The sequence below is a fragment of the Anoplopoma fimbria genome, chromosome 8, assembly GCF_027596085.1.
Source record: "Anoplopoma fimbria isolate UVic2021 breed Golden Eagle Sablefish chromosome 8, Afim_UVic_2022, whole genome shotgun sequence".
In the NCBI taxonomy this organism is placed as follows: Eukaryota; Metazoa; Chordata; class Actinopteri; order Perciformes; family Anoplopomatidae; genus Anoplopoma; species Anoplopoma fimbria.
In genome coordinates this window covers 2159969-2170721 of record NC_072456.1, presented here as the reverse complement: position 1 = coordinate 2170721, position 10753 = coordinate 2159969, and the positions used below count along the sequence as shown (strand labels likewise).

The following is a 10753-nucleotide window of genomic DNA, read 5'->3' as shown; positions in this document are numbered from 1 at the left end:
ATTTAGCATACCTTTAATAGTGCCAATCTGCCAAAATATAAACAAATATATGCTAAAAAAACAGATAAGCTAACAACACCTGTCTCTAGCTCCGTTGTATTATAAAGATATGAGAGCAGTATCAATGTTTACATCAAATACTTTTCCTCCCCAAATTGTCTAACCATTCCTTTAAGAGAAGATCACTTTCTTTCTGTTCTTTTATCATTTCCACTTCAGATGTAAAATGGTGTGTTGACACAGTGAAGAGATAAAAAAAGTTGTATCAGACATATCCATATACTGTATCAGAAAATGATACACAAAAGACACCCTGTACAGTTTGTATCCCACGTATTGAAGGCACATTCTTCCCGGGAGCAAATTAACTGCGTGTGTCACGGTGCTCTCTGTGTTGCCGCTCTCTGTTTGGCTTAAGATGAAGCAGCGCTACAGAAATGCTACATGAAGTCAATTAAACTGGACTGAATGACATAATGCAGGGCTGGCGTGTCATGAATGTGGCCCATTGTTGGAAATATCTCTTTTAAGTTGCATAGTGGAAATTAATGGGATCAATTTAAGTTTTTCTTCAGTTAATAAATCTTTTAAGGAATAGTTTGACATTTTAGGAAAAAAGCTTTTTCACCTTCTTGCCAAAAGTTGGTATTGGAGATTCATACCACTTTTGCGTGTGACTATATATGATAGAAGAATTGAGTTGCATAAAGACTGTAAACGGCTAGCCTGGCCCTGAGCGAAGGTTGATATCATCAACACGTTATATATCCTTTGTTTAGCCCTGATGAGTCGTGAAATGGCAAAACCTGTAGATTCTTATCAGTTGTTGAGGCAATCCACATTCTTTAGGAACTGTTGGACTTCAACTGCCATGCAAATCAGCAGGTGGACGTCCGCCTGTGAGCGTTTGAGATAAAGCAACCTGCAGGTTCTTTCTGCTGACAGACCGCACCACCTCAACAAGAGGAGACTTGTTTACACCCAACAGCCTGCACCACCATTAGGATGATCCTTTTCACGGTTGCAATCAATGACATGACTATCCAACGCTAACACCCATCCCCCCCACGGCCAGCTGATCCCAGGGTCCCTCCATCAACATGCGTGTGTGTGTGTGAGCATGAATGAGGCGTATGGCTGGTGATAGTGGTGGAGGGGTTGAACGGCAGATGGCAAGGGCTGCCCCCGTCATGTCTGCTTTTTTGGGGGAGAACAATGCATCTCTCAGAGCTCTTATTAAAGGAGGGGAAGGGGATTTCGGTCCACGGACAGCTGGCAGGCAGCGTGCCTTGCACCCGCCCCTCTCCCTCCGTGTCCACACACAGACACACACACTGCAATTAACTGGCACGGGCCACGGCTTAAATATTTACCAGGCACATGCAAACAAAAGGCTGCTCAAAGAAATAATGATTAATCCAGGTTTGAATTATACGACAGAACTTCTTTTTTTCATGAATGCCTCACAAGATCATTTATACCAAGTCTATGTAGTTTTTATCATGTTCTGCAGGTAAAATCAACCATGAAATACAGTTCAACTTTAATTAACGCATTTTAAAATAATGTCTCAGTTCAATATCTTATCTGTTTTTCATTTTTAGTGGCGCTTATTAGTCAATTACCCCATGAGTCGATCCACAGAATATTAATCACCAACAATTTTGAAAATCAAGTGATCATTTAGGACGTTAAATGTGTTCTTACATTCACTGTTTTCAGCTTGTCAAATGTGAGAATTTGACGTTTTTCTCTGTTAAAACGCAAATGGCTTTGGGTTTACTACTGTTTGAATACATCACCTGGGGCTTCTGGGAAGTTGAGATGAGCATTTTTCACACACACTTTTCTGAAATTTCTTGGCCTAAAAGATATAATAACAGATGAATCAACAATCATTCAATTTGCCAACATTTTGGAAATGGGAGATGTAGACTTTTTTATGGGTTTTATCAAATATCTTCTGAAATGTTAGACAAACATCAGACCAAATATATACATGCATGTCTGTGTTTTTCAACACAGAAAAGCATTTAAATGACCATACTTCTTGATATTTAAACGCACACTTTATCATTTAAATTTACTGCATTTTATGATCTTTTTTTTATTTTTTATATATATATCTCCTGCAGTCTCACCATAACATGTGGCTCCTCAAGCTGTAACTGTAGGACCAGCAGGGACTTTACATTCCTCAAACTACAAAACAACAACAAGCTCTTTTACATGACACAAGCAGCCAGCTGGGATAGTAGTACTCTGCTGCTCTCAATCCAATTTTTTTTTGTTCCCTCCTCTCCTCTCTCCACCCTCCCCCTCTCCTCTCCTCTCTCCTCCTCCCCTGTGCTCTGCTTTTGATCCCACAGGGACTTGGAGCCTTTACATTCCAGTCATTCCAGCCGAACAATCGGCCCTCAGTTATTTATTGGTGCGGCTCTCAGCCTCGGTCCTCTCAGTCTGCTGCTGGCCGTCGGTGCGTTCACACACATGGAGGAAAACACTTGTGGACATTGTTGAATTGACTACTTTTTCAGATCACGTTAACAGTTTTCCCCGTGTGATGAGACTATCATTTGGTAAGCTTTTTATTTATTCTTACCCTGAATTCTAACTAGGAGTCCCGTCGTGCGGCATTGTGCGTTGCGCAGTATCTACTGCCGGATTAATCGAGGTTTTTGCGAAATTGTGTTTTTAAATCGAATTTATTGATTTCGTTTTCTAGTGAAGAGCGCCACATAGTCAACATTTAAAATAAAACCAAGCCAAAAGTTTGAGTTTCTCATCATTTTAAAGCCTCTCAGTATAGAATATCTTATTAATTCCCACATGAGCTTTCATTTATTATTATATATATATATATATATTTTTTTTTTTTACATATTCCATCATGTTTCCTGTTAGATCTTAGTCTTGGCTAATACATATTTTCCAGTTTATGTTAAATTTGGCTCAATGAGTCTGTTTGTTTGGGTGAAGTCTGTGTTGTTCATAGTGACTGCATTAGTAATACACTTGTGTCTGGCTGGAGAAAGCTATGCCTTAAAGTGTGTGGGCAATAAAACTGGATCTGCACTGACATCACTGTCAGGGGTATTTCCAGCAGCAGCTCATGCACTTACAGCTAAAGTCAGTGTGTAATAGAAGATGTTGGCTGCTGCCTGTGGCCTACAACTGAAAGATGTACCATTAGTAGTAGTTTTGATGATAACAATGGGGTTAAGGAAGCCTGGAGAAACGCTGAGCTGATGTATATAATTGTTTTTCCTTCAGGTTTGTGACGTGCCCTCAAACTGCCACCTACAGGCTGTTTTTCCTGCCCATTTCCCACTGACTGACATGAAAACCGCTGAAGGCTCATCTGGAACGGTCCTGCACCGTCTCATCCAAGAGCAGCTCCGCTTTGGAAATCTGACCGACACTCGCACACTTCTGGCTATCCAGCAGCAGGCCCTGCGTGGAGGGAGCAGCAGCGGCGGCGGGGGCACCGGTAGTCCTCGCTCCTCTCTGGAGAGCCTGACTCAGGAGGAGCCCCAGTACATGCAGATGTCCACGCGACAGGAGCCCCAGGGCCAGGAGCACCAGGGGGAATGCGTTCACTCCGAGAGCCAGGTGTGCCGCCTGTACCAGCTCCATGGAGAGGAGCTGCCCACGTATGAGGAAGCCAAGGCCCACTCCCAGTACCTGATCTCCCAGAAGGGGCAGGCTGAGCAGGAGGGGCCCGGCGTGGACATTGTGGGGAGCCAAGTAGAGGGGCAGTGGGATTTGAAAAGGGAGCACGCTCGCTCTCTCAGCGAGAGGCTGATGCAGCTCTCTCTGGAGAGAAACGGCCTCAGAGACAGTCTGGCCATGAGCTCCTCACACAGCTATCCACAGCTGCATCATAATATCACGAACGCTGTAGCAGCCGACAGGCAAGCGGTCCAACAGTGTGTGGAACGGCGTGGGCCGCCCCCGGACTACCCTGTGTTCGCCAGACTTCCTGGATACATGCTCAGCCACTCACAGGAGCACGGGCAGTACTACAGAGACCCTCCTCCCCCCTTCTACTCACAGCCTCACAGGTAATCACAGCAGATGGTGACTGTTTTGTTTGGATGTGATTAAAAAGCAGCCAAGCACTACAACTTCATTCAAGCATTCCTAAGGCCTCACAGGTTTTCAGCAGCGTTTTAATGAGTTACTTGTGTCTTTCCTCAGCAGGTACCCGTTGGCTCAGTCCCAGGTGGCCCCCAACAGCATCATCGCAGCCCCCGGCAACGGCTCGGCTCAGACAGACGCCTTGGTGCGGGAGAATGAGCGGCTCAGGAAGGAGCTGGAGGCCCACGCCGAGAAGGCCGCCAGGCTACAGAAGGTGAGAGAACAAGGCAGTTGCGTTTAAAACGCAGCTGTTGGCTCCCAGAGGGTGTGGAAATCATAAAAAAAACAATACTTTCCTTGCCAGTACATGTCGGGGTGATGAGCTGTCTGGCAGGTTGGGGAAATGCACGGGAGAGAGATCCCTGTGGTTGGCTCACTACGTGAAGAAGAGTATTTTTATCATATTAATTGTAATGGATTATGACTTTCAAGAAATGAGCTCTAGCATTTAGGGGTTGGGAGTTTTCTCACATCCTTTTGTCTTTCAAACATGCTGGCATATTGCCATGAAAGGAGATAAATGCTTTAGGAACTCACAAGTGTTAGCTCAGGAATGTTGATTCCCACTTCTTCAGTTGCGCAGAGTGTTAAAAAGCCATCTGTCTGTTAGCAGTTAAGAGAAAGAATAAGGGCGTCATTTGTACAGATGACTAATTGGCCTCAATGGTATTTACAACTGAAACATTAACCACATTCCAGACAGTGAACAGGGATGCCTCTCCCAAAGACTAATCATCTTCCTTGAATTTCTTTTCCCAGTTGGAGCTGGAGATCCAAAGGATATCTGAAGCGTATGAGACCCTGATGAAAGGCTCTGCCAAGCGGGAGACTCTGGAGAAAACAATGAGGAACAAACTAGAGGCCGAGATCAAGAGGATGCACGACTTTAACAGGGATATGAGGGGTACGTGCCCGTCCATGTGTCTGTAACATGCAGCCGGCCTTTAAATGTAGCCCGGTGTGTGTAACCGTTTGTTTGTTTCCATCCATGCAGATCAGCTCGACTCAGCCACCAAACAGCGGACGGCAAGGGAGGCCGAGTGTTCGGACCAGAGACAGCACGTCTTTGTTAAGCTGCTGGAGCAGAGTGAGTTCATGTCTTTTCAGAAGTCTGTCTTCTCACAGCATGGCACATGACAGAAAAGAATTGAAGGTCTTTTTTGTTATACAATCTGATTTGACAAATCGCACTGCAGCCCTGTGCATGAGCCAAATTTCTTAGGGGTTCCTTCGGTGCGGTGGCTGTGGGCCCCGCGTATTGGGACTCAAATGGCTCTTTCTCCAACGTTTAGATTCTTGACACTTAGACGCCAGCTATTTTTCATAGCTGTAGTAAATGTGGTCTGGATTCCTGGAATTTCTTTTTTAGGTATTTCAGGCTGTCTCAGCATTAGGAATGCCCCCCCCCCCCTCCCATCACTGCTGACTTCCCTCCTCAAGGGGAACTAATAAGTCTAGGGCTCCGGGGCGTCCTGGCCCAACTTAGGATGACCCCGGGCCAGCTCACTCTCCTTGTTTGGGCATTTCTTTACCTCCGTGGTCTAACCATGATCGGCCAGAATATTTCCTTACTCCTTCCCTGTTCTTTGCAGGGATGTGCTGTCAAAGTAATACCTCATGTCCTCAGTTTACTCACTTTTGTTTACTCAAAAATGTTTGTTGTAATTTTTCCCTTGTTCAACATATCTGCCATTAAGGGTTCGATTTATTTTTTTAGACATCATTTAAAGCTGTAGTTACATAATCGGCTATACTTTTCTGCCATTCATTACCTTCCAGCTGGGATGACAGTTGCACTTTTCTGGGGTTTTCTTCAGCTATGCGATTAAGCCTGAAGATCAACATTGATTGTCCTTGTGTTGTTCCTGGAAACGGTTATCAAGGAACAACAGGGGCAAAGCCAAGATTAAATCACAATAGTGGGATGTGTCGTGTATATATTTTTTTGTTGCAAGGACAACCTCGAATTATATTTTGAGCTGCTTGTTTACTTCATGTCCCTAGAAGCATTCCAGAGCCTTTCTCAGTACAAAGCTATGCCTGTGTGCGTAAGTGGATAAGAGGAAGTCTGCATTCCCTCCACAGGCATGCACTGGTGTTGTGTAATCAACCCCCCTTTTTAAAATGGCACAACAGATGAACTGGCTTTTCCCTCATTACAACACAGACTGGCTTTTAATACGGAAATTAGATAAATCGAATGATAATTGCCAGTTTACAGTACAGGAAAGTGGGTGCGATTCATTTTCATTGTAGGAGTGTCTCTTTTTGGGCCACATTCCATTCACATGTAACTCACTGAGCCACTTTGTTATTATACAGTATACCTTTTTTTATATACCTCTTCTAAGAGGCTGTCCCAGGACAATAGTAGATGATAACCCCCCAAACCTTATGTATTACAGGATCATGTCACTGTTACTTTTACCACCATTCACGTCTCCCCCTTTTTCTGTTTCTTAGATGAAGAGCAGCAGCGGGAGCGCGAACAACTAGAGAGGCAGATACAGCAGTTCCGTGTCTCCGGGGAGGAGTGCCAGCGGCGACGGGAGTTGCTCGAGCAGGCGCTGGCCTCCACGCAGACCCGTAACCGGCAGCTGGAGGAAGAGCTGCAGAGGAAAAGGGCCTATGTAGCAAAGGTGGAGCGGCTGCAAAGCGCATTGGCTCAGCTGCAGGCGGCGTGCGAGAAGAGGGAGGAGCTGGAGCTGCGGCTGCGGACGCGACTGGAGCAGGAACTTAAAAGCCTTAGGGCCCAGCAGGTGAGGGGAGGAAGTCCTAACATGGATTTGTGCGTCTTTTGACTGTAATGTAAAATAATAGTTCTACTACGTTTTCGGAGATATGCTCAATTGCTTTCTTGTCAAGAGTAAGATGAGAAGATTGATACAGATCGCAGGTCTGTACGCTCAATATGAAGCGGGTGTTGATAAGCCTAGCTTAGCATTAGCAAGGAAGCAGCTAGCCTGGTTTGGTCCAAAAAAAACCAATAACCTATAGCACGGCTAAAGGTCACTAATTCTGATTTCATATCTTGATTGTTGAATCACTACAAAGACATACGAGCTAAGCTAAGTTAACCAATGCTGGTACGTAGCTATAGTTTAGCGTACTCAAATGAGAGTCGTTTGTATTCTCTCCTCTGACTCTCGCCAAGAAGGCGATAGAGCAATCCCCAAAATGTCAAACTATTCATTTAAATTAGAGGTGTTTGTTTCCTAATGTTAACAACAGCTGTCTATCATCTCAGTCTCAGAGACAGGCAGCTGACCCCACGGCTTCAGAACCAAACTCCTCCACGTTGCAGCAGCAGTTGAGGGAGAAAGAGGAGCGCGTTCTGGCCCTAGAGGCGGACATCACCAAGTGGGAGCAAAAGTACCTGGAGGAGAGCACCATGAGGCAGTTTGCCATGGACGCAGCTGCCACTGCTGCAGCACAGAGGTACGACAAAACACAGAACATCTTGACTATTAAAAGTTCATTGAAGTTCCTGAAAGTTTTTTGTAACAGTCCTTTATTTTCTTTGCAGAGATACAACCATCATCAATCACTCACCTCGACATTCACCAAACAGCAGTTTTAATGATGACCTGCCTTTGGCGAGTCATAGACATCAGGAGATGGAGAACAGGTACACATTGCACTGCGTCTTTGTTAAATAATGCCTTCTTCTATATTCTTATATTTGGGTTTGAGATCTAATGTGGTCTTCCATTGTGTTTAGGATCCGCGCACTTCATGCTCAGCTCCTGGAGAAGGATGCTGTGATCAAAGTCATCCAGCAGCGCTCCAGATGGGAGCAGGGCAAGCTGGAGAGACAGGGGCTTCGCCTCGCCAGGTCCGTCCCCTCTATCAACACCGTGACAAGCAGCATTGAAAGTAAAGGTGAGCTCTTCTTGCAACATCCGAGGATTATTTGAACCCGCAATAACACATGCTATCAAGAGACAACTGGCAGACTGGTCAGCGTTGCCAGACAGAATGTGAACTTCCTAAAACATTTTTTATTAAAAGTATTGAGTCGGAGACAACCTTTTCCTGTCCCTTGAACAGATATGTTTTTAAACTGGAATGCATATCGTCTCTCACATCAGAATAGCCTGATCCAGAATAGTCATGGGAAGAACCCAGCGGGGCAGATGTTCGGGAGTGTGTAAATGTGGATGCGAGCGGGTCATTCAGCAGCCTCCTCTCTTTGTCTGCATTTTTAGGAAAGAGCCTCTCGGATGACCAGACGGCTGCAGCTGCGCTTCAACCCCGGCCCCTCGTGGGGCCCAGGGCCCCCAGCCGAGACTCCAGCACCCAAAGTGACGAGGCCCTGCTGGAGCCTGAATTCACAGCAGAGACATCTGAGGTGATCTCAGCGGCTACAACTGGTAGGTTTGTTGGCATTTGAACCCAATCACCACCACACAAAACAACTGTTCATTCTAACAGGCAGCCCTTTGATCCATGTCCTATTTGACCACTATTTAAAAGGCAACCCGACCCAGGATCAGGACACACTGAGGATGAACTGTTGTCGCTAATGACTTTAAATTAAACAAGGCCATGTTCAGCTTTGCAAATAGCCAGCATTGCGGTTGTATTTGCGTTAGCATACCAAGATTGTTTTTGTAATCTGCTATTTTTATCTTCCCTGCAGACACCTCGGAGGAGTCGCTCAAGACATTCAAGAGCATCAGCAGCTCAGAGGCAGAGCAGGTTGAAATCCTCATTTGATACGACTTCAATGGCGACATAGACTTTTGGCCGAGACTTCGAATGCCTTCCTCCACGTCTGAGTAAACAAGGGTCTATTAAGCAGACTCAAACATGCAGAGTCCAGGATGTGGTGCAGTTTTTTGGAGAGGAGAGCTGAGCTTTCCGCAATTCACAAACTCTGACATTTGCCTCAAGAGTCCAAATTCTCCAAGGTACCTGGACAGTAGTCTGCACTGTGATAGGAACTTTTTTATTTGGTTGCATGTTTCGTGTTTTGTTATGTATTCTATTTATATTTGTAAACGCTGCTCATATTGTGATGTTACTTTTTATGTTTGAGAGGTGAGAAGAACCAGGATCACTCGCTTTGCTCCGCTCCACTTAAATTATATACAGTTATGTACTCTCCTCTCTGGATTAAGCGCACAACCCTTCTATGTTTGGTCGGGTTTATTTTGAAGTTCCAGTAGCGAGCCTAGTACTGTGCCCTCTGAAAGTAATGGGAATATTTCTAATATAAGCATCCTCTGTGTATCCATGCCATGTTTGGGGATTATACTGTGTAACAGAACGAGTCAAACCTAAATTAACAGTTGCTCCTCTCTTTAAAATACACTAGAGGCCCTGCTCACGGCTCAGAGGAAGATTTAGAAAATGTGAGTCTGCAGAACGCCCCACTTGTGAGGATTGACGGGCTTTTCAAGGGGGTCTAATTTTCCAGATCCCGGGTTAATGTTCGGGCCTCACATGGCGACTGCCCAGCATTTTAGCTCCCCTCCGCTGACACGCCGGAGCTAATCTTCTCACATTCCCTCACTGGGGGAATGCTCCCGTTAAAGAAAAAAGGCTATCTAAAGTCTGACCCCTCGCCCTTGTTAAAATGGCACACATTCTCCACATGATTCTCTTTCTGGGGCCGTTTATTTCGTCTGTGGTAGCTGGTTCTACCGCGGGCACAGAAATGGTCAACTATAATTGGCTTGCATTTGCTCTTCTATTTGTTGTCCCCATCACTGCTCAAGTATCTCACATTTCTGAGTGGACTTGTCCTTCCCATGAAATCTTCTATTTATTGTCTCCCTGCATAGTGTCGGATCACTGAACACTGCTGAATGTAGACTCATGTTTTCCCAGACTGTGTGCCTTTTTTTTATTTAACTGGAATGTGCCACAACTCATCTTTAGAGGGGGAATACCGCTGAGCTAATATTTTATCCTAGAGTTGTAAGGTTCCATCTTGACAACATTATCGTGAAATCTGACTTTTGACTGGTATTCCCCTTCAAGCTTCTTCACCACGTTTCCTGTCACAATGCTATTGCTGGTCAATGCACTGTTTAAGTTTGAGATACTGCCCTTCACTTTTCTTCTTTTTGTTTTTGGAATGTGTTTACATGAATGGCTATTTGAAGTGAGAGAAGTTAATATATTTTGTAGTTGTTTTTTTCATTGATATACTTGATTTCTTTTGATTTCTGGTGCCAAAGATGTACTCTACTTTTAAGTTATAACCGATACAAAAGGTCCTGTTAAGGTGCCTTGCTTGAGCTGGTTGACCCATTTTGATGTTGCTGTGAACTTTTGTAAAGGAAACATTTGTATGTATACCTTAACATTTCACTGTAATAGATTAAAATTCTTAATATATGTCTGATAAAAAGGCGTTCTGTTTTGATTTGTTGCACTGGTTTCAGTACAGAATGCATTGGATTGATTACTAAAACCCTACTGAATGACTGAGGTAACAGATAGATGTTGGAATATTTAAAAACCCCAATTCAAGACCATCACTGTTTGTTTATTTAATACCACTTTTAGTTAGAATTAGCCCTTCCTATCTTTAAAGGGAATGGGTCCGCTTCGCGGAGTCCATCATGTCACACGACCATATTTCTACGGTAGCCCAAAACGA

At 44.6% G+C, this 10753-nt stretch overlaps 1 protein-coding gene across 2 annotated transcripts; it reads left to right on the top strand.

Annotated features, from left to right (window-relative positions):
- The first annotated feature begins 2407 nt into the window (after positions 1–2407).
- Positions 2408–10490, top strand: amotl2a (angiomotin like 2a). 2 transcript variants are annotated; one of them, XM_054602586.1, is made up of 11 exons: positions 2408–2579; positions 3274–4064; positions 4204–4354; positions 4900–5044; positions 5135–5227; positions 6604–6899; positions 7388–7578; positions 7667–7768; positions 7862–8022; positions 8349–8513; positions 8783–10490. In XM_054602586.1, exons 2-11 carry the CDS (start codon positions 3340–3342, stop codon positions 8857–8859), a joined length of 2106 nt encoding a protein of 701 aa, XP_054458561.1. In that variant the 5' UTR covers positions 2408–2579; positions 3274–3339; the 3' UTR covers positions 8860–10490. The 2 variants fall into 2 exon arrangements, with proteins under 2 accessions (XP_054458561.1, XP_054458560.1); XM_054602585.1 differs by having other exon boundaries at positions 4201–4354.
- The last annotated feature ends 263 nt before the right edge of the window (positions 10491–10753 follow it).